Below are 27,196 nucleotides of genomic sequence, written 5' to 3' on the forward strand. Positions count from 1 at the left end.
CATATCACTATATACAGGAAAATGTATAACTTATACCAGCTGTACATATATAATTATATACAGAAGATACCCAGGTTATACCAGCATGCTCCATATCACTATATACAAGAAGATGTGTAACTTATACCAGCTGTACATATATAATTATATACAGAAGATACCCAGGTTATACCAGCATGCTCCATATTACTATATACAAGAAGATGTATAACTTATACCAGCTGTACATATATAATTATATACATAAGATACCCAGGTTATACCAGCATGCTCCATATCACTATATACAAGAAGATATATAACTTATACCAGCTGTACATATATAATTATATACAGAAGATACCCAGGTTATACCAGCATGCTCCATATTACTATATACAAGAAGATGTATTACTTATACCAGCCGTACATATATAATTATATACAGAAGATACCCAGGTTATACCAGCATGCTCCATATCACTATATACAGGAAGATGTATAACTTATACCAGCTGTACATATATAATTATATACAGAAGATACCCAGGTTATACCTGCATGCTCCATATCACTATATACAAGAAGATGTATAACTTATACCAGCTGTACATATATCATTATATACAGAAGATACCCAGGTTATACCAGCATGCTCCATATCACTATATACAAGAAGATGTATAACTTATACCAGCTGTACATATATAATTATATACAGAAGATACCCAGGTTATACCAGCATGCTCCATATCACTATATACAAGAAGATGTATAACTTATACCAGCTGTACATATATAATTATATACAGAAGATACCCAGGTTATACCAGCGTGCTCCATATCACTATATACAAGAAGATGTGTAACTTATACCAGCTGTACATATATAATTATATACAGGAGATACCCAGGTTATACCAGCACGCTCCATATCACTATATACAAGAAGATGTATAACTTATACCAGCTGAACATATATAATTATATACAGGAGATACCCAGGTTATACCAGCATGCTCCATATCACTATATACAAGAAGATGTATAACTTATACCAGCTGTACATATATAATTATATACAGAAGATACCCAGGTTATACCAGCATGCTCCATATCACTGTATACAAGAAGATGTATAACTTATACCAGCTGTACATATATAATTATATACAGAAGATACCCAGGTTATACCAGCATGCTCCATATCACTATATACAGGAAGATGTATAACGTATACCAGCTGTACATATATAATTATATACAGGAGATACCCAGGTTATACCAGCATGCTCCATATCACTATATACAAGAAGATGTGTAACTTATACCAGCTGTACATATATAATTATATACAGGAGATACCCAGGTTATACCAGCACGCTCCATATCACTATATACAAGAAGATGTATAACTTATACCAGCTGAACATATATAATTATATACAGAAGATACCCAGGTTATACCAGCATGCTCCATATCACTATACACAAGAAGATGTATAACTTATACCAGCTGTACATATATAATTATATACAGAAGATACCCGGGTTATACCAGCATGCTCCATATCACTATATACAAGAAGATGTATAACTTATACCAGCTGTACATATATAATTATATACAGAAGATACCCAGGTTATACCAGCATGCTCCATGTCACTATATACAAGAAGATGTATAACATATACCAGCTGTACATATATAATTATATACAGAAGATACCCAGGTTATACCAACATGCTCCATATCATTATATACAGGAAGATGTATAACTTATACCAGCTGTACATATATCATTATATACAGAAGATACCCAGGTTATACCAGCATGCTCCATATCACTATATACAGGAATATGTATAACTTATACCAGCTGTACATATATAATTATATACAGAAGATACCCGGGTTATACCAGCATGCTCCATATCACTATATACAAGAAGATGTATAACTTATACCAGCTGTACATATATAATTATATACAGAAGATACCCAGGTTATACCAGCATACTCCATATCACTATATACAAGAAGATGTATAACTTATACCAGCTGTACATATATAATTATATACAGAAGATACCCAGGTTATACCAGCATGCTCCATATCACTATATACAAGAAGATGTATAACTTATACCAGCTGTACATATATAATTATATACAGAAGATACCCAGGTTATACCTGCATGCTCCATATCATTATATACAGGAAGATGTATAACTTATACCAGCTGTACATATATCATTATATACAGAAGATACCCAGGTTATACCAGCATGCTCCATATCACTATATACAGGAATATGTATAACTTATACCAGCTGTACATATATAATTATATACAGAAGATACCCAGGTTATACCAGCATGCTCCATGTCACTATATACAAGAAGATGTATAACATATACCAGCTGTACATATATAATTATATACAGAAGATACCCGGGTTATACCAGCATGCTCCATATCACTATATACAAGAAGATGTATAACTTATACCAGCTGTACATATATAATTATATACAGAAGATACCCAGGTTATACCAGCTGTACATATATAATTATATACAGGAGATGCCCAGGTTATACCAGCATGCTCCATATCACTATATACAGGAAGATGTATAACTTATACCAGCAGTACATATATAATTATATATAGAAGATACCCGGGTTATACCAGCATGCTCCATATCACTATATACAAGAAGATGTATAACTTATACCAGCTGTACATATATAATTATATACAGAAGATACCCGGGTTATACCAGCATGCTCCATATCACTATATACAAGAAGATGTATAACTTATACCAGCTGTACATATATAATTATATACAGAAGATACCCAGGTTATACCAGCATGCTCCATATCACTATATACAGGAAGATGTATAACTTATACCAGCTGTACATATATAATTATATACAGAAGATACCCAGGTTATACCAGCATGCTCCATATCACTATATACAGGAAGATGTATAACTTATACCAGCTGTACATATATAATTATATACAGAAGATACCCAGGTTATACCAGCATGCTCCATATCACTATATACAAGAAGATGTATAACTTATACCAGCTATACATATATAATTATATACAGGAGATACCCAGGTTATACCAGCATGCTCCATATCACTATATACAAGAAGATGTATAACTTATACCAGCTGTACATATATAATTATATACAGAAGATACCCAGGTTATACCAGCATGCTCCATATCACTATATACAAGAAGATGTATAACTTATACCAGCTGTACATATATAATTATATACAGAAGATACCCAGGTTATACCAGCATGCTCCATATCACTATATACAAGAAGATGTATAACTTATACCAGCTATACATATATAATTATATACAGAAGATACCCAGGTTATACCAGCATGCTCCATATCACTATATACAAGAAGATGTATAACTTATACCAGCTGTACATATGTAATTATACACAGAAGATACCCAGGTTATACCAGCATGCTCCATATCACTATATACAAGAAGATGTATAACTTATACCAGATGTAAATATATAATTATATACAGAAGATGCCCAGGTTATACCAGCATGCTCCATATCACTATATACAAGAAGATGTATAACTTATACCAGCTGTACATATATAATTATATACAGAAGATACCCGGGTTATACCAGCATGCTCCATATCACTATATACAGGAAGATGTATAACTTATACCAGCTGTACATATATAATTATATACAGAAGATACCCAGGTTATACCAGCATGCTCCATATCACTATATACAGGAAGATGTATAATTTATACCAGCTGTACATATATCATTATATACAGAAGATACCCGGGTTATACCAGAATGCTCCATATCACTATATACAGGAAGATGTATAACTTATACCAGCTGTACATATATAATTATATACAGAAGATACCCAGGTTATACCAGCATGCTCCATATCACTATATACAAAAAGATGTATAACTTATACCAGCTGTACATATATAATTATATACAGAAGATACCCAGGCTATACCAGCGTGCTCCATATCAATATATACAAGAAGATGTATAACTTATACCAGCTGTACATATATAATTATATACAGAAGATACCCAGGTTATACCAGCATGCTCCATATCACTATATACAAGAAGATGTGTAACTTATACCAGCTGTACATATATAATTATATACAGAAGATGCCCAGGTTATACCAGCATGCTCCATATCACTATATACAAGAAGATGTATAACTTATACCAGCTGTACATATATAATTATATACAGAAGATACTCAGGTTATACTAGCATGCTCCATATCACTATATACAAGAAGATGTATAACTTATACCAGCTGTACATATATAATTATATACAGGAGATACCCAGGTTATACCAGCATGCTCCATATCACTATATACAAGAAGATGTATAACTTATACCAGCTGTACATATATAATTATATACAGAAGATACCCAGGTTATGCCAGCACGCTCCATATCACTATATACAAGAAGATGTGTAACTTATACCAGCTGTACATATATAATTATATACAGAAGATGCCCAGGTTATACCAGCATGCTTCATATCACTATATACAGGAAGATGTATAACTTATACCAGCTGTACATATATAATTATATACAGAAGATACCCAGGTTATACCAGCATGCTCCATATCACTATATACAAGAAGATGTATAACTTATACCAGCTGTACATATATAATTATATACAGAAGATACCCAGGCTATACCAGCATGCTCCATATCACTATATACAAGATGTATAACTTATACCAGCTGTACATATATAATTATATACAGAAGATACCCAGGCTATACCAGCGTGCTCCATATCAATATATACAAGAAGATGTATAACTTATACGAGCTGTACATATATAATTATATACAGAAGATACCCAGGTTATACCAGCACGCTCCATATCACTATATACAAGAAGATGTGTAACTTATACCAGCTGTACATATATAATTATATACAGAAGATACCCAGGTTATACCAGCATCCTCCATATCACTATATACAAGAAGATGTATAACTTATACCAGCTGTACATATATAATTATATACAGAAGATACCCGGGTTATACCAGCATGCTCCATATCACTATATACAAGAAGATGTATAACTTATACCAGCTGTACATATATAATTATATACAGGAGATACCCAGGTTATACCAGCATGCTCCATATCACTATATACAAGAAGATGTATAACTTATACCAGATGTACATATATAATTATATACAGGAGATACCCATGTTATACCAGCATGCTCCATATCACTATATACAAGAAGATGTATAACTTATACCAGCTGTACATATATAATTATATACAGAAGATACCCAGGTTATACCAGCATGCTCCATATCACTATATACAAGAAGATGTATAACTTATACCAGCTGAACATATATAATTATATACAGGAGATACCCAGGTTATACCAGCATGCTCCATATCACTATATACAAGAAGATGTATAACTTATACCAGCTGTACATATATAATTATATACAGAAGATACCCAGGTTATACCAGCATGCTCCATATCACTGTATACAAGAAGATGTATAACTTATACCAGCTGTACATATATAATTATATACAGAAGATACCCAGGTTATACCAGCATGCTCCATATCACTATATACAGGAAGATGTATAACGTATACCAGCTGTACATATATAATTATATACAGGAGATACCCAGGTTATACCAGCATGCTCCATATCACTATATACAAGAAGATGTGTAACTTATACCAGCTGTACATATATAATTATATACAGGAGATACCCAGGTTATACCAGCACGCTCCATATCACTATATACAAGAAGATGTATAACTTATACCAGCTGAACATATATAATTATATACAGAAGATACCCAGGTTATACCAGCATGCTCCATATCACTATACACAAGAAGATGTATAACTTATACCAGCTGTACATATATAATTATATACAGAAGATACCCGGGTTATACCAGCATGCTCCATATCACTATATACAAGAAGATGTATAACTTATACCAGCTGTACATATATAATTATATACAGAAGATACCCAGGTTATACCAGCATGCTCCATGTCACTATATACAAGAAGATGTATAACATATACCAGCTGTACATATATAATTATATACAGAAGATACCCAGGTTATACCAACATGCTCCATATCATTATATACAGGAAGATGTATAACTTATACCAGCTGTACATATATCATTATATACAGAAGATACCCAGGTTATACCAGCATGCTCCATATCACTATATACAGGAATATGTATAACTTATACCAGCTGTACATATATAATTATATACAGAAGATACCCGGGTTATACCAGCATGCTCCATATCACTATATACAAGAAGATGTATAACTTATACCAGCTGTACATATATAATTATATACAGAAGATACCCAGGTTATACCAGCTGTACATATATAATTATATACAGGAGATGCCCAGGTTATACCAGCATGCTCCATATCACTATATACAGGAAGATGTATAACTTATACCAGCTGTACATATATAATTATATACAGAAGATACCCAGGTTATACCAGCATGCTCCATATCACTATATACAAGAAGATGTATAACTTATACCAGCTATACATATATAATTATATACAGGAGATACCCAGGTTATACCAGCATGCTCCATATCACTATATACAAGAAGATGTATAACTTATACCAGCTGTACATATATAATTATATACAGAAGATACCCAGGTTATACCAGCATGCTCCATATCACTATATACAAGAAGATGTATAACTTATACCAGCTGTACATATATAATTATATACAGAAGATACCCAGGTTATACCAGCATGCTCCATATCACTATATACAAGAAGATGTATAACTTATACCAGCTATACATATATAATTATATACAGAAGATACCCAGGTTATACCAGCATGCTCCATATCACTATATACAAGAAGATGTATAACTTATACCAGCTGTACATATGTAATTATACACAGAAGATACCCAGGTTATACCAGCATGCTCCATATCACTATATACAAGAAGATGTATAACTTATACCAGATGTAAATATATAATTATATACAGAAGATGCCCAGGTTATACCAGCATGCTCCATATCACTATATACAAGAAGATGTATAACTTATACCAGCTGTACATATATAATTATATACAGAAGATACCCGGGTTATACCAGCATGCTCCATATCACTATATACAGGAAGATGTATAACTTATACCAGCTGTACATATATAATTATATACAGAAGATACCCAGGTTATACCAGCATGCTCCATATCACTATATACAGGAAGATGTATAATTTATACCAGCTGTACATATATCATTATATACAGAAGATACCCGGGTTATACCAGAATGCTCCATATCACTATATACAGGAAGATGTATAACTTATACCAGCTGTACATATATAATTATATACAGAAGATACCCAGGTTATACCAGCATGCTCCATATCACTATATACAAAAAGATGTATAACTTATACCAGCTGTACATATATAATTATATACAGAAGATACCCAGGCTATACCAGCGTGCTCCATATCAATATATACAAGAAGATGTATAACTTATACCAGCTGTACATATATAATTATATACAGAAGATACCCAGGTTATACCAGCATGCTCCATATCACTATATACAAGAAGATGTGTAACTTATACCAGCTGTACATATATAATTATATACAGAAGATGCCCAGGTTATACCAGCATGCTCCATATCACTATATACAAGAAGATGTATAACTTATACCAGCTGTACATATATAATTATATACAGAAGATACTCAGGTTATACTAGCATGCTCCATATCACTATATACAAGAAGATGTATAACTTATACCAGCTGTACATATATAATTATATACAGGAGATACCCAGGTTATACCAGCATGCTCCATATCACTATATACAAGAAGATGTATAACTTATACCAGCTGTACATATATAATTATATACAGAAGATACCCAGGTTATGCCAGCACGCTCCATATCACTATATACAAGAAGATGTGTAACTTATACCAGCTGTACATATATAATTATATACAGAAGATGCCCAGGTTATACCAGCATGCTTCATATCACTATATACAGGAAGATGTATAACTTATACCAGCTGTACATATATAATTATATACAGAAGATACCCAGGTTATACCAGCATGCTCCATATCACTATATACAAGAAGATGTATAACTTATACCAGCTGTACATATATAATTATATACAGAAGATACCCAGGCTATACCAGCATGCTCCATATCACTATATACAAGATGTATAACTTATACCAGCTGTACATATATAATTATATACAGAAGATACCCAGGCTATACCAGCGTGCTCCATATCAATATATACAAGAAGATGTATAACTTATACGAGCTGTACATATATAATTATATACAGAAGATACCCAGGTTATACCAGCACGCTCCATATCACTATATACAAGAAGATGTGTAACTTATACCAGCTGTACATATATAATTATATACAGAAGATACCCAGGTTATACCAGCATCCTCCATATCACTATATACAAGAAGATGTATAACTTATACCAGCTGTACATATATAATTATATACAGGAGATACCCAGGTTATACCAGCATGCTCCATATCACTATATACAGGAAGATGTATAACTTATACCAGCTGTACATATATAATTATATACAGAAGATACCCGGGTTATACCAGCATGCTCCATATCACTATATACAAGAAGATGTATAACTTATACCAGCTGTACATATATAATTATATACAGGAGATACCCAGGTTATACCAGCATGCTCCATATCACTATATACAAGAAGATGTATAACTTATACCAGCTGTACATATATAATTATATACAGAAGATACCCAGGTTATACCAGCGTGCTCCATATCACTATATACAAGAAGATGTATAACTTATACCAGCTGTACATATATAATTATATACAGGAGATACCCAGGTTATACCAGGTCATATATGAATAGTTGATTATTCTTAGTATTACATTTTGTACTTTATAATGACTTCTTGTCTTGTAGATCTTTCATACTCATACCATACGATCCATGGTAGCGCTGCACAGGGGACCCACCGCCCAGGTAGCTACACAGGTATATGAGCCCGAAGACTATGGTTTTCCAGAAGACAGCGAGCTCAGCAGTTGGGAGACTGAAGATCTATCCCAGTATCCAGGTGAGTAGTCGACTCCAGAGAATGCAGATTATGTTTCAGGTATAGAAGATAATTGTGATTTTTTGAATGCCTCACATAGTGTTTCAGTGGTAGTGTTGTGTTGTGTTGTGTTGTGTGGCTGTGGCTCCACGGCGATTATACACCGTGACCTTGAATGGGATTGCAGTGTAATACATGGCTTTCATTTCTTTTATGTGTTTTTTTTTAATGTGTTTTTAGCTGCAACCCGACCGCAACGTCTGAATACATCGTTAGTTTTATAATATGAGCAGGGGAATGTAGACAGGTGGAAGGTCCCAGAATGAGAGCTATATAGCTGAAGAACAGGGTCCCACAGCAGCACAGCATATTTCAGGAGAGGAGTGTGCTGAACTCACCAGAGGTCACAGACTGATTGTTATATAGCAGAAGTAGAAGGCTACCCAGCAGCACAGAGTATTTCTGGAAAAGGAGCGTGTTTATCTTATGGGAGGTCAAAGACTAAGACTTACTCAATGGAAGAAGTAGGGTCCCCCAGCAGCACAGAGTGTTTGCAGGAAATCATTGCACTGATATTATTGAAGACACTTGACTCTTCCACTCGTGGCTTAATCCGTCATTTGCTTTTCAGGTGTTGAAGGGACATCGGCCACAGATTTATCTTGTCAGATATATATAGAGGCGTCAGAGAGATGTTCCCTCAGCTGTAACTGGGCCCCTGGGGGCAAAGCTCCGCCAGACACGATGTATGACCTGTATTACAGGTATAGAGAATCGATATCAACAGGGGATGCTGGGGATTGTAGTCACTGGATACAAACGTAAAGCTGCAAAACAACCCCTAACCCTTCTCCACAGTCACGAGCACCTGCCTAAAACAGTATGGTGCCCAATATACTCAGACATATGTCCCAACCCTTATAATATATGTTAGACCCCCCCAAATGCAAGGTTATAGAAAATGGGGGTGCAGAGGTATCAGTTGCACACAGGCTGTGGACCCTTAAGTGGCCTAAAGGCCTCTCTGCCACGTAAGAAGATGCCACTATTATAATTATCACATTGTACAGATTCTGCATTGGACACAGGAGATTCAAGCTACGCCAAAATTTCACCAAACCTAATGCCCTTGAACACACAAGTGACAGCTGCAGTGTCTCCATAACAATGAAAGCCACAGTGTCCCCAATACAGTGTCAGCTGCAGTGCCCCTTAACAGTGCCAGTCACAGTGTCTCCCTACTAACGACAGCCACAGTGCCCCATAACTGTAAAGAGCACAGTGCCCCCATATCAGTGACAGCCACAGTGCATCTATAACAATCAACGCCCTTGTCTCCATAACGACAGCTGCAGTGACTCCATAACAATGAAACCCACAGTGTCCCCATTACAGTGTCAGCAAACGACAAATTGGCATATTTTGTGCAATCAAATTCCCTTTGTTTTGGTGGACGTGCTGCTTCGTCTTTCTTCTTCCCCATTACAATGTCAGCCACAGTGCCCCATAACCGTGTCAGTCACAGTGCCTCCACAACAATGTCAGCCACAGTGCCCCATAACCGTGTCAGTCACAGTGCCTCCACAACAATGACAGCCACAGTGCCCCATCACCGTAAAAGCCACAGTGCCCCCATAACAGTGACAGCCACAGTGTTCCCATAACAATGAAAGCCACAGTGTTCCCATAACAGTGACAACCACAGAATCCCAATAATCGTGACATCCACAATGCCCCATTACAGTGACAGCCACAGAGTCCCCACAACAGTGGCAGTCCAAGTGCCCCATAACAGTAACAGCCCCAGTGCCTCCATTACAATGGTAGTCACAGTGCCCCATACTCGCTTGCACGCGTCTTGCAGGAAGCAGGGACAGACGCCGGTGATCGCTACATCACTGAACCACCAATGGACCTGTGATAATCTAGAAGGAAAGACGACCCGGTCCAGGAGGTCTCCCCTTTATTTTAGGGGTTCTTCTTGACATTACATTAGAGTAGGCAGGTGTGACATAAGGACTGGAGATTTATTAGTTTATAGGGAATCCATGACTTTCCTTGTCCCTGCCCCAGCATACAGACATATTGTCTCATACGTAATACGGATCTCTCCTGCAGGTACGGGGGCGTCACTGAGCAGTGCCAGGACTACAAAACAGAAGCGGGGGGTCAGAGGCGGACCGGCTGTCACATTCTCTCCAGTGTCATCTCCATCAAGAATTCCAGAAAAATCCTCGTTCACATTAATGGGACAAGCAACAACCAGCAGATCAAAGCAATGGAGAAGACGTTCACGTCGAGTGACATAGGTGAGCGACCGAGAAACCTGCAGAACCGGGAATCTGCCCAATTATCTGGAACATGGACCCCAATGTGATGAGCAGCTGCTGATACCGTCCACACACCTGTAAATCATCAGATCTGTAATGATGATAATGTAACGAATACATGTAATGTTATCCAACATCTGTCCCTCCAGAGATCATCCCCCCCATCCGCAATCTGACTATGAATGAGAACAGATTACAATGGATAAAACCTCTGGACTCCTTAACAGACCGATGTTTCCATTACCAAATCAATATCTGGTCACATGACAGGAATGAAACGGTAAATTCTAACCAACACATCAAAAACCCGAGAAAAACATCAAATACACATAATAAAAGGGGGAAAATATTCTACTTCTCTAAAGAGCGAAGCATTATTGTAGTTATATTCTTGTATATAGGGGGCAGTATTATAGTAGTTATATTCTTGTATATAGGGGGCAGTATTATAGTAGTTATATTCTTGTATATAGGGGGCAGTATTATAGTAGTTATATTCCTGTATATAGGGGGCAGTATTATAGTAGTTATATTCTTGTATATAGGGTGCAGTATTATAGTAGTTATATTCCTGTATATAGGGGGCAGTATTATAGTAGTTATGTTCTTGTATATAGGGAGCAGTATTATAGTAGTTATATTCTTGTATATAGGGGCAGTATTATAGTAGTTATATTCTTGTATATAGGGGCAGTATTATAGTAGTTATATTCTTGTATATAGGGGGCAGTATTATAGTAGTTATATTCCTGTATATAGGGGGCAGTATTATAGTAGTTATATTCTTGTATATAGGGGCAGTATTATAGTAGTTATATTCTTGTATATAGGGGGCAGTATTATAGTAGTTATATTCTTGTATATAGGGGCAGTATTATAGTAGTTATATTCTTGTATATAGGAGCAGTATTATAGTAGTTATATTCTTGTATATAGGGGGCAGTATTATAGTAGTTTTATTCTTGTATATAGGGGGCAGTATTATAGTAGTTATATTCTTGTATATAGGGGGCAGTATTATAGTAATTATATTCTTGTATATAGGGGGCAGTATTATAGTAGTTATATTCTTGTATATAGGAGCAGTATTATAGTAGTTATATTCTTGTATATAGGAGCAGTATTATAGTAGTTATATTTTTGTATATAGGAGCAGTATTATAGTAGTTATATTCTTGTATATAGGAGCAGTATTATAGTAGTTATATTCTTGTATATAGGAGCAGTATTATAGTAGTTATATTCTTGTATATAGGAGCAGTATTATAGTAGTTATATTCTTGTATATAGGGGGCAGTATTATAGTAGTTATATTCTTGTATATAGGGGGCAGTATTATAGTAGTTATATTCTTGTATATAGGGGGCAGTATTATAGTAGTTATATTCTTGTATATAGGGGCAGTATTATAGTAGTTATATTCTTGTATATAGGAGCAGTATTATAGTAGTTATATTCTTGTATATAGAGGTAGTATTATAGTAGTTATATTCTTGTATATAGGGGCAGTATTATAGTAGTTATATTCTTGTATACAGGAGCAGTATTATAGTAGTTATATTCTTGTATATAGGGGCAGTATTATAGTAGTTATATTCTTGTATATAGGATCAGTATTATAGTAGTTATATTCTTGTATATAGGGGCAGTATTATAGTAGTTATATTCTTGTATATAGGGGCAGTATTATAGTAGTTATATTCTTGTATATTGGGGCAGTATTATAGTAGTTATATTCTTGTATATAAGAGCAGTATTATAGTAGTTATATTCTTGTATATAGGAGCAGTATTATAGTAGTTATATTCTTGTATATGAGAGCAGTATTATAGTAGTTATATTCTTGTATATGGGAGCAGTATTATACTAGTTATATTCTTGTATATAGGGGGCAGTATTATAGTAGTTATATTCTTGTATATAGGAGCAGTATTATTGTAGTTATAATCCTGTATATAGGGGGCAGTATTATAGTAGTTATATTCTTGTATATAGGGGGCAGTATTATAGTAGTTATATTCTTGTATATAGGGGGCAGTATTATAGTAGTTATATTCTTGTATATAGGGGGCAGTATTATAGTAGTTATATTCTTGTATATAGGAGCAGTATTATAGTAGTTAAATTCTTGTATATAGGGGGCAGTATTATAGTAGTTATATTCTTGTATATAGGAGCAGTATTATAGTAGTTATATTCTTGTATATAGGGGGCAGTATTATAGTAGTTATATTCTTGTATATAGGGGGCAGTATTATAGTAGGTATATTCTTGTATATAGGGAGCAGTATTATAGTAGTTATATTCTTGTATATAGGGGGCAGTATTATAGTAGTTATATTCTTGTATATAGGGGGCAGTATTATAGTAGTTATATTCTTGTATATAGGAGCAGTATTATAGTAGTTATATTCTTGTATATAGGGGCAGTATTATAGTAGTTATATTCTTGTATATAGGGAGCAGTATTATAGTAGATATATTCTTGTATATCGGGGGCAGTATTATAGTAGGTATATTCTTGTATACAGTGAAGGAAATAAGTATTTGATCCCTTGCTGATTTTGTAAGTTTGCCCACTGTCAAAGACATGAACAGTCTAGAATTTTTAGACTAGGTTAATTTTACCAGTGAGAGATAGATTATATTTAAAAAAATAACAGAAAATCACATTGTCAAAATTCTATATATTTATTTGCGTTGTGCACAGAGAAATAAGTATTTGATCCCTTTGGCAAACAAGACTTAATACTTGGTGGCAAAACCCTTGTTGGCAAGCACAGCAGTCAGACATTTTTTGTAATTGATGATGAGGTTTGCACACATGTTAGATGGAATTTTGGCCCACTCCTCTTTGCAGATCATCTGTAAATCATTACGATTTCGAGGCTGTCGCTTGGCAACTCGGATCTTCAGCTCCCTCCATAAGTTTTCGATGGGATTAAGGTCTGGAGACTGGCTAGGCCACTCCATGACCTTAATGTGCTTCTTTTTGAGCCACTCCTTTGTTGCCTTGGCTGTATGTTTTGGGTTATTGTCGTGCTGGAAGACCCAGCCACGAGCCATTTTTAATGTCCTGGTGGAGGGAAGGAGGTTGTCACTCAGGATTTGACGGTACATGGCTCCATCCATTCTCCCATTGATGCGGTGAAGTAGTCCTGTGCCCTTAGCAGAGAAACACCCCCAAAACATAATGTTTCCACCTCCATGCTTGACAGTGGGGACGGTGTTCTTTGGGTCATAGGCAGCATTTCTCTTCCTCCAAACATGGCGAGTTGAGTTAATGCCAAAGAGCTCAATTTTAGTCTCATCTGACCACAGCACCTTCTCCCAATCACTCTCAGAATCATCCAGATGTTCATTTCCAAACTTCAGACGGGCCTGTACATGTGCCTTCTTGAGCAGGGGGACCTTGCGGGCACTGCAGGATTTTAATCCATTACGGCGTAATGTGTTACCAATGGTTTTCTTGGTGACTGTGGTCCCAGCTGCCTTGAGATCATTAACAAGTTCCCCCCGTGTAGTTTTCGGCTGAGCTCTCACCTTCCTCAGGATCAAGGATACCCCACGAGGTGAGATTTTGCATGGAGCCCCAGATCGATGTCGATTGACAGTTATTTTGTATGTCTTCCATTTTCTTACTATTGCACCAACAGGTGTCTCCTTCTCACCCAGCGTCTTACTTATGGTTTTGTAGCCCATTCCAGCCTTGTGCAGGTCTATGATCTTGTCCCTGACATCCTTAGAAAGCTCTTTGGTCTTGCCCATGTTGTAGAGGTTAGAGTCAGACTGATCAATGTGTCTGTGGACAGGAGTCTGTTATACAGGTGACCATGTAAGAGCTGTCTATAATGCAGGCACCAAGTTGATTTGGAGCAGTAACTGGTCTGGAGGAGGCTGAACTCTTAATGGTTGGTGGGGGGTCACATACTTATTTCTCTGTGCACAACGCAAATAAATATATATAATTTTGACAATGCGATTTTCTGTTCTTTTTTTAAAATATAATCTATCTCTCACTGGTAAAATTAACCTAGCCTAAAAATTCTAGACTGTTCATGTCTTTGACAGTGGGCAAACTTACAAAATCAGCAAGGGATCAAATACTTATTTCCTTCACTGTATAGGGGCAGTATTATAGTAGTTATATTCTTGTACATAGGGGCAGTATTATAGTAGTTATATTCTTGTATATAGGGGCAGTATTATAGTAGTTATATTCTTGTATATAGGAGCAGTATTATAGTAGTTATATTCTTGTATATAGGAGCAGTATTATAGTAGTTATATTCTTGTATATAGGGGCAGTATTATAGTAGTTATATTCTTGTATATAGGAGCAGTATTATAGTAGTTATATTCTTGTATATAGAGGCAGTATTATAGTAGTTATATTCTTGTATATAGGGGCAGTATTATAGTAGTTATAATCTTGTATATAGGGAGCAGTATTATAGTGGTTATATTCTTGTATATAGGGGCAGTATTATAGTAGTTATACTCTTGTATATATGGGGCAGTATTATAGTAGTTATATTCTTATATATAGGGGGCAGTATTATAGTAGTTATATTCTTGTATATAGGAGCAGTATTATAGTAGTTATATTCTTGTATATAGGGGGCAGTATTATAGTAGTTATATTCTTGTATATAGGGGCAGTATTATAGTAGTTATATTCTTGTATATAGGGAGCAGTATTATAGTAGTTATATTCTTGTATATAGGTGCAGTATTATAGTAGTTATATTCTTGTATATAGGAGCAGTATTATAGTAGTTATATTCTTGTATATAGGAGCAGTATTATAGTAGTTATATTCTTGTATTTAGAGGGCAGTATTATAGTAGTTATATTCTTATATATAGGAGCAGTATTATAGTAGTTATATTCTTGTATATAGGAGCAGTATTGTAGTAGTTATATTCTTGTATATAGAGGCAGTATTATAGTAGTTATATTCTTGTATATAGGGGGCAGTATTATAGTAGATATATTCTTGTACATAGGGGCAGTATTATAGTAGTTATATTCTTGTATATAGGGGCAGTATTATAGGAGTTATATTCTTGGAAAGGAAAAAATGGCAAAATAAAAAATATACTTACTAATGGTGTTTCTATTTTGTGTGGCAGATAACAGTTGGGCATACCAGCTACTTAACTGATGCCCTGCAGAAACCGGCTACTAGACAATCTGTCCGTTTGAGAGCAGTTGGAAAGACGCCATGTTGGTTTCATGAGACTTACAGTTCATGGACGGACTTCATACATATCGGGGAAGGTGAGTTGACAATAGGTAGCATTATACTATAAGACGGTATAAGATGGTTCTTATGATAGCAGCATCTTGAAGTTAAAGATACAACCTTTTATGACAGCCATATGCCCTTATTAGGTAAATTGAGATAGGTTGTCCCAAGTGGACCACCCCTCTAAGTATAGCCTGCCACACCAATAACAGTGTGTATAGTAATATAAAGCTCTCTTCATTTTAGATACTGATAGAGGTGATAAACTGATCATCATTGTGTCTGTCTGCCTCATTGTAGCATGCATCATTATATTTTTCCTGTTCATTAGGTACGTATATATACATGTATAATGTGTTTTATGGTACTGTGGGATTATATCAGACCTAGACAGCATATACTGTATAATTATATACAGAAGATACCCAGGTTATACCAGCATGCTCCATATCACTATATACAAGAAGATGTATAACTTATACCAGCTGTACATATATAATTATATACAGGAGATACCCAGGTTATACCAGCATGCTCCATATCACTGTATACAAGAAGATGTATAACTTATACCAGCTGTACATACATAATTATATACAGGAGATACCCAGGTTATACCAGCATGCTCCATATCACTGTATACAAGAAGATGTATAACTTATACCAGCTGTACATATATAATTATATACAGAAGATACCCAGGTTATACCAGCATGCTCCATATCACTATATACAGAAGATGTATAACTTATGCCAGCTGTACATATATAATTCTATACAGAATATACCCAGGTTATACCAGCATGCTCCATATCACTATATACAAGAAGATGTATAACCTATACCAGCTGTACATATATAATTATATACAGAAGATACCCAGGTTATACCAGCACGCTCCATATCACTATATACAAGAATATGTATAACTTATACCAGCTGTACATATATAATTATATACAGAAGATACCCAGGTTATACCAGCATGCTCCATATCACTATATACAAGAAGATGTATAACTTATACCAGCTGTACATATATAATTATATACAGGAGAAACCCAGATTATACCAGCATGCTCCATATCACTATATACAAGAAGATGTATAACTTATACCAGCTGTACATATATAATTCTATACAGAAGATACCCGGGTTATACCAGCATGCTCCATATCACTATATACAGGAAGATGTATAACTTATACCAGCTGTACATATATAATTATATACAGAAGATACCCAGGTTATACCAGCATGCTCCATATCACTGTATACAGGAAGATGTATAACTTATACCAGCTGTACATATATAATTATATACAGAAGATACCCAGGTTATACCAGCATGCTCCATATCACTATATACAAGAAGATGTATAACTTATACCAGCTGTTCATATATAATTATATGCAGAAGATACCCAGGTTATACCAGCATGCTCCATATCACTATATACAAGAAGATGTATACCTTATACCAGCTGTACATATATAATTATATACAGAATATACCCAGGTTATACCAGCACGCTCCATATCACTATATACAAGAATATGTATAACTTATACCAGCTGTACATATATAATTATAAACAGGAGATACCCAGGTTATACCAGCATGCTCCATGTCACTATATACAAGAAGATGTATAACTTATACCAGCAGTACATATATAATTATATACAGAAGATACCCAGGTTATACCAGCATGCTCCATATCACTATATACAAGAAGATGTATAACTTATACCAGATGTACATATATAATTATATACAGAAGATACCCAGGTTATACCAGCATGCTCCATATCACTATATACAGGAAGATGTATAATTTATACCAGCTGTACATATATAATTATATACAGAAGAAACCCAGGTTATACCAGCATGCTCCATATCACTATATACAAGAAGATGTATAACTTATACCAGCTGTACATATATAATTTATATACAGAATATACCCAGGTTATACCAGCATGCTCCATATCACTATATACAAGAATATGTATAACTTATACCAGCTGTACATATATAATTATATACAGAAGATAACCAGGTTATACCAGCATGCTCCATATCACTATATACAAGAAGATGTATAACTTATACCAGCTGTACATATATAATTATATACAGGAGATACCCAGGTTATACCAGCATGCTAAATATCACTATATACAAGAAGATGTATAACTTATACCAGCTGTACATATATAATTATATACAGAAGATACCCAGGTTATACCAGCTGTATATATATAATTATATACAGGAGATACCCGGGTTATACCAGCCTGCTCCATATCACTATATACAGGAAGATGTATAACTTATACCAGCTGTACATATATAATTATATAGAGAAGATACCCAGGTTATACCAGCATCCTCCATATCACTATATACAAGAAGAAGTATAACATATACCAGCTGTACATATATAATTATATACAGAAGATACCCAGGTTATACCAGCATGCTCCATATCACTATATACAAGAAGATGTATAACTTATACCAGCTGTATATATATAATTATATACAGGAGATACCCGGGTTATACCAGCCTGCTCCATATCACTGTATACAGGAAGATGTATAACTTATACCAGCTGTACATATATAATTATATACAGAAGATACCCAGGTTATACCAGCATCCTCCATATCACTATATACAAGAAGATGTATAACTTATACCAGCTGTACATATATAATTATATACAGAAGATACCCAGGTTATACCAGCATCCTCCATATCACTATATACAAGAAGATGTATAACTTATACCAGCTGCACATATATAATTATATACAGAAGATACCCAGGTTATACCAGCATGCTCCATATCACTATATACAAGAAGATGTATAACTTATACCAGCTGTACATATATAATTATATACAGAAGATACCCAGGTTATACCAGCATGATCCATATCACTATATACAAGAAGATATTTAACTTATACCAGTTGTACATATATAATTATATACAGAAGATACCCAGGTTATACCAGCATGATCCATATCACTATATACAAGAAGATATATAACTTATATACAGAAGATACCCAGGTTATACCAACATGCTCCATATCACTATATACAAGAAGATGTATAATATACCAGCTGTACATATATAATTATATACAGGAGATACCCAGGTTATACCAGCATTCTAAATATCACTATATACAAGAAGATGTATAACTTATACCAGCTGTACATATATAATTATATACAGAAGATACCCAGGTTATACCAGCTGTACATATATAATTATATACAGAAGATACCCAGGTTATACCAGCATGCTAAATATCACTATATACAAGAAGATTTGTAACTTATACCAGCTGTACATATATAATTATCTACAGAAGATACCCAGGTTATACCAGCATGCTCCATATCACTATATACAAGAAGATGTATCACTTATACCAGCTGTACATATATAATTATATACAGAAGTTACCCAGGTTATACCAGCATGTTCCATATCACTATATACAAGAAGATGTATAACTTATACCAGCTGTACATATATAATTATATACAGAAGACACCCGGGTTATACCAGCATGCTCCATATCACTATATACAAGATGTATAACTTATACCAGCTGTACATATATAATTATATACAGAAGATACCCAGGTTATACCAGCTGTACATATATAATTATATACAGAAGATACCCAGGTTATACCAGCATGCTAAATATCACTATATACAAGAAGATTTGTAACTTATACCAGCTGTACATATATAATTATCTACAGAAGATACCCAGGTTATACCAGCATGCTCCATATCACTATATACAAGAAGATGTATCACTTATACCAGCTGTACATATATAATTATATACAGAAGTTACCCAGGTTATACCAGCATGTTCCATATCACTATATACAAGAAGATGTATAACTTATACCAGCTGTACATATATAATTATATACAGAAGACACCCGGGTTATACCAGCATGCTCCATATCACTATATACAAGATGTATAACTTATACCAGCTGTACATATATAATTATATACAGAAGATACCCAGGTTATACCAGCATGCTCCATATCACTATATACAAGAAGATGTATAACTTATACCAGCTGTACATATATAATTATATACAGAAGATACCCAGGTTATACCAGCATGCTCCATATCACTATATACAAGAAGATGTATAACTTATACCAGCTGTACATATAGAATTATATACAGAAGATACCCAGGTTATACCAGCATGATCCATATCACTATATACAAGAAGATATATAACTTATACCAGCTGTACATATATAATTATATACTGAAGATACCCAGGTTATACCAGCATGATCCATATCACTATATACAAGAAGATATATAACTTATATACAGAAGATACCCAGGTTATACCAACATGCTCCATATCACTATATACAAGAAGATGTATAATATACCAGCTGTACATATATAATTATATACAGGAGATACCCAGTTTATACCAGCATGCTCCATATCACTATATACAAGAAGATATATAACTTATACCAGCTGTACATATATAATTATACACAGAAGATACCCAGGTTATACCAGCATGATCCATATCACTATATACAAGAAGATGTATAACTTATACCAGCTGTAGATATATAATTATATACAGGAGATACCCAGGTTATACCAGCATGCTAAATATCACTATATACAAGAAGATGTATAACTTATACCAGCTGTACATATATAATTATATACAGAAGATACCCAGGTTATACCAGCTGTACATATATAATTATATACAGAAGAAACCCAGGTTATACCAGCATGCTAAATATCACTATATACAAGAAGATGTGTAACTTATACCAGCTGTACATATATAATTATCTACAGAAGATACCCAGGTTATACCAGCATGCTCCATATCACTATATACAAGAAGATGTATAACTTATACCAGATGTACATATATAATTATATACAGAAGATACCCAGGTTATACCAGCATGCTCCATATAACTATATACAGGAAGATGTATAATTTATACCAGCTGTACATATATAATTATATACAGAAGATACCCAGGTTATACCAGCATGCTCCATATCACTATATACAAGAAGGTGTATAACTTATACCAGCTGTACATATATAATTATATACAGAATATACCCAGGTTATACCAGCATGCTCCATATCACTATATACAAGAATATGTATAACTTATACCAGCTGTACATATATAATTATATACAGAAGATAACCAGGTTATACCAGCATGCTCCATATCACTATATACAAGAAGATGTATAACTTATACCAGCTGTACATATATAATTATATACAGGAGATACCCAGGTTATACCAGCATGCTAAATATCACTATATACAAGAAGATGTATAACTTATACCATCTGTGCATATATAATTATATACAGAAGATACCCAGGTTATACCAGCTGTACATATATAATTATATACAGAAGATACCCAGGTTATACCAGCATGCTCCATATCACTATATACAAGAAGATGTATAACTTATACCAGCTGTACATATATAATTATATACAGAAGATACCCAGGTTATACCAGCATCCTCCATATCACTATATACAGGAAGAAGTATAACATATACCAGCTGTACATATATAATTATATACAGAAGATACCCAGGTTATACCAGCATGCTCCATATCACTATATACAAGAAGATGTATAACTTATACCAGCTGTATATATATAATTATATACAGGAGATACCCGGGTTATACCAGCCTGCTCCATATCACTATATACAGGAAGATGTATAACTTATACCAGCTGTACATATATAATTATATACAGAAGATACCCAGGTTATACCAGCATCCTCCATATCACTATATACAAGAAGATGTATAACTTATACCAGCTGTACATATATAATTATATACAGAAGATACCCAGGTTATACCAGCATCCTCCATATCACTATATACAAGAAGATGTATAACTTATACCAGCTGCACATATATAATTATATACAGAAGATACCCAGGTTATACCAGCATGCTCCATATCACTATATACAAGAAGATGTATAACTTATACCAGCTGTACATATATAATTATATACAGAAGATACCCAGGTTATACCAGCATGATCCATATCACTATATACAAGAAGATATATAACTTATACCAGCTGTAAATATATAATTATATACAGAAGATACCCAGGTTATACCAGCATGATCCATATCACTATATACAAGAAGATATATAACTTATATACAGAAGATACCCAGGTTATACCAACATGCTCCATATCACTATATACAAGAAGATGTATAATATACCAGCTGTACATATATAATTATATACAGGAGATACCCAGGTTATACCAGCATGTTCCATATCACTATATACAAGAAGATATATAACTTATACCAGCTGTACATATATAATTATACACAGAAGATACCCAGGTTATACCAGCATTCTCCATATCACTATATACAAGAAGATGTATAACTTATACCAGCTGTACATATATAATTATATACAGGAGATACCCAGGTTATACCAGCATGCTAAATATCACTATATACAAGAAGATGTACAACTTATACCAGCTGTACATATATAATTATATACAGAAGATACCCAGGTTATACCAGCTGTACATATATAATTATATACAGAAGATACCCAGGTTATACCAGCATGCTAAATATCACTATATACAAGAAGATGTGTAACTTATACCAGCTGTACATATATAATTATCTACAGAAGATACCCAGGTTATACCAGCATGCTCCATATCACTATATACAAGAACATGTATCACTTATACCAGCTGTACATATATAATTATATACAGAAGATACCCAGGTTATACCAGCATGTTCCATATCACTATATACAAGAAGATGTATAACTTATACCAGCTGTACATATATAATTATATACAGAAGATACCCGGGTTATACCAGCATGCTCCATATCACTATATACAAGATGTATAACTTATACCAGCTGTACATATATAATTATATACAGAAGATACCCAGGTTATACCAGCATGCTCCATATCACTATATACAAGAAGATGTATAACTTATACCAGCTGTACATATATAATTATATACAGAAGATACCCAGGTAATACCAGCATGCTCCATATCACTATATACAAGAAGATGTATAACTTATACCAGCTGTACATATATAATTATATACAGAAGATACCCAGGTTATACCAGCATGATCCATATCACTATATACAAGAAGATATATAACTTATACCAGCTGTACATATATAATTATATACAGAAGATACCCAGGTTATACCAGCATGATCCATATCACTATATACAAGAAGATTTATAACTTATATACAGAAGATACCCAGGTTATACCAACATGCTCCATATCACTATATACAAGAAGATGTATAATATACCAGCTGTACATATATAATTATATACAGGAGATACCCAGGTTATACCAGCATGCTCCATATCACTATATACAAGAAGATATATAACTTATACCAGCTGTACATATATAATTATACACAGAAGATACCCAGGTTATACCAGCATGATCCATATCACTATATACAAGAAGATGTATAACTTATACCAGCTGTAGATATATAATTATATACAGGAGATACCCAGGTTATACCAGCATGCTAAATATCACTATATACAAGAAGATGTATAACTTATACCAGCTGTACATATATAATTATATACAGAAGATACCCAGGTTATACCAGCTGTACATATATAATTATATACAGAAGATACCCAGGTTATACCAGCATGCTAAATATCACTATATACAAGAAGATGTGTAACTTATACCAGCTGTACATATATAATTATCTACAGAAGATACCCAGGTTATACCAGCATGCTCCATATCACTATATACAAGAAGATGTATAACTTATACCAGATGTACATATATAATTATATACAGAAGATACCCAGGTTATACCAGCATGCTCCATATCACTATATACAAGAAGATGTATAACTTATACCAGCTGTACATATATAATTATATACAGAATATACCCAGGTTATACCAGCATGCTCCATATCACTATATACAAGAATATGTATAACTTATACCAGCTGTACATATATAATTATATACAGAAGATAACCAGGTTATACCAGCATGCTCCATATCACTATATACAAGAAGATGTATAACTTATACCAGCTGTACATATATAATTATATACAGGAGATACCCAGGTTATACCAGCATGCTAAATATCACTATATACAAGAAGATGTATAACTTATACCAGCTGTACATATATAATTATATACAGAAGATACCCAGGTTATACCAGCATGCTCCATATCACTATATACAAGAAGATGTATAACTTATACCAGCTGTACATATATAATTATATACAGAAGATACCCAGGTTATACCAGCATGCTCCATATCACTATATACAAGAAGATGTATAACTTATACCAGCTGTACATATATAATTATATACAGGAGATACCCAGGTTATACCAGCATGCTCCATATCACTATATACAAGAAGATTTATAACTTATACCAGCTGTACATATATAATTATATGCAGAAGATACCCAGGATATACCAGCATGCTCCATATCACTATATACAAGAAGATGTATAACTTATACCAGCTGTACATATATAATTATATACAGAATATACCCAGGTTATACCAGCGTGCTCCATATCACTATATACAAGAAGATGTATAACTTATACCAGCTGTACATATATAATTATATACAGAAGATACCCAGGTTATACCAGCATGCTCCATATCACTATATACAAGAAGATGTATAACTTATGCCAGCTGTACATATATAATTATATACAGGAGATACCCAGGTTATACCAGCATGCTCCATATCACTATATACAAGAAGATGTATAACTTATACCAGCTGTACATATATAATTATATGCAGAAGATACCCAGGATATACCAGCATGCTCCATATCACTATATACAAGAAGATGTATAACTTATACCAGCTGTACATATATAATTATATACAGAATATACCCAGGTTATACCAGCGTGCTCCATATCACTATATACAGGAAGATGTAAAACTTATACCAGCTGTACATATATAATTATATACAGGAGATACCCAGGTTATACCAGCATGCTCCATATCACTATATACAAGAAGATGTATAACTTATACCAGCTGTACATATATAATTATATACAGAAGATAACCAGGTTATACCAGCATGCTCCATATCACTATATACAAGAAGATGTATAACTTATACCAGCTGTACATATATCATTATATACAGAAGATACCCAGGTTATACCAGCATGCTCCATATCACTATATACAAGAAGATGTATAACTTATACCGGCTGTACATATATAATTATATACAGAAGATACCCAGGTTATACCAGCATGCTCCATATCATTATATACAGGAAGATGTATAACTTATACCAGCTGTACATATATCATTATATACAGAAGATACCCAGGTTATACCAGCATGCTCCATATCACTATATACAGGAAGATGTATAACTTATACCAGCTGTACATATATAATTATATACAGAAGATACCCAGGTTATACCAGCATGTTCCATATCACTATATACAAGAAGATGTATAACTTATACCAGCTGTACATATATAATTATATACAGAAGATAACCAGGTTATACCAGCATGCTCCATATCACTATATACAAGAAGATGTATAACTTATACCAGCTGTACATATATAATTATATACAGAAGATACCCAGGTTATACCAGCATGCTCCATATCACTATATACAAGAAGATGTATAACTTATACCAGCTGTACATATATAATTATATACAGGAGATACCCAGGTTATACCAGCATGCTCCATATCACTATATACAGGAAGATGTATAACTTATACCAGCTGTACATATATAATTATATACAGAAGATACCCAGGTTATACCAGCATGCTCCATATCACTATATACAAGAAGATGTATAACTTATACCAGGCTGTACCTATATAATTATATACAGAAGATACCCAGGTTATACCAGCATGCTCCATATCACTATATACAAGAAGATGTATAACTTATACCAGCTGTACATATATAATTATATACAGAAGATATCCAGGTTATACCAGAATGCTCCATATCACTATATACAAGAAGATGTATAACTTATACCAGCTGTACATATATAATTATATACAGAAGATACCCAGGTTATACCAGCATGCTCCATATCACTATATACAAGAAGATGTATA

At 34.0% G+C, this 27,196-nt stretch overlaps 1 protein-coding gene across 5 annotated transcripts in view; it reads left to right on the plus strand.

Moving 5' to 3' along the window:
- The window catches only part of IL5RA (interleukin 5 receptor subunit alpha), a 53,521-nt gene that overhangs the window by 23,587 nt on the left and 2,738 nt on the right, over positions 1 to 27,196 (plus strand). For 4 of the 5 annotated variants that reach the window (XM_075832445.1, XM_075832447.1, XM_075832444.1 and 1 more), the window contains 6 exons: positions 9,156 to 9,309; positions 9,920 to 10,052; positions 11,407 to 11,597; positions 11,768 to 11,898; positions 16,754 to 16,901; positions 17,116 to 17,200. In XM_075832445.1, the coding sequence (XP_075688560.1) occupies positions 9,156 to 9,309; positions 9,920 to 10,052; positions 11,407 to 11,597; positions 11,768 to 11,898; positions 16,754 to 16,901; positions 17,116 to 17,200 (842 nt within the window). The remainder of the gene's footprint in view (positions 1 to 9,155; positions 9,310 to 9,919; positions 10,053 to 11,406; positions 11,598 to 11,767; positions 11,899 to 16,753; positions 16,902 to 17,115; positions 17,201 to 27,196) is intronic. The other variant, XM_075832449.1, reaches the window with a different exon arrangement.

Source organism: Rhinoderma darwinii, chromosome 7, assembly GCF_050947455.1.
Source record: "Rhinoderma darwinii isolate aRhiDar2 chromosome 7, aRhiDar2.hap1, whole genome shotgun sequence".
NCBI lineage: Eukaryota > Metazoa > Chordata > Amphibia > Anura > Rhinodermatidae > Rhinoderma > Rhinoderma darwinii.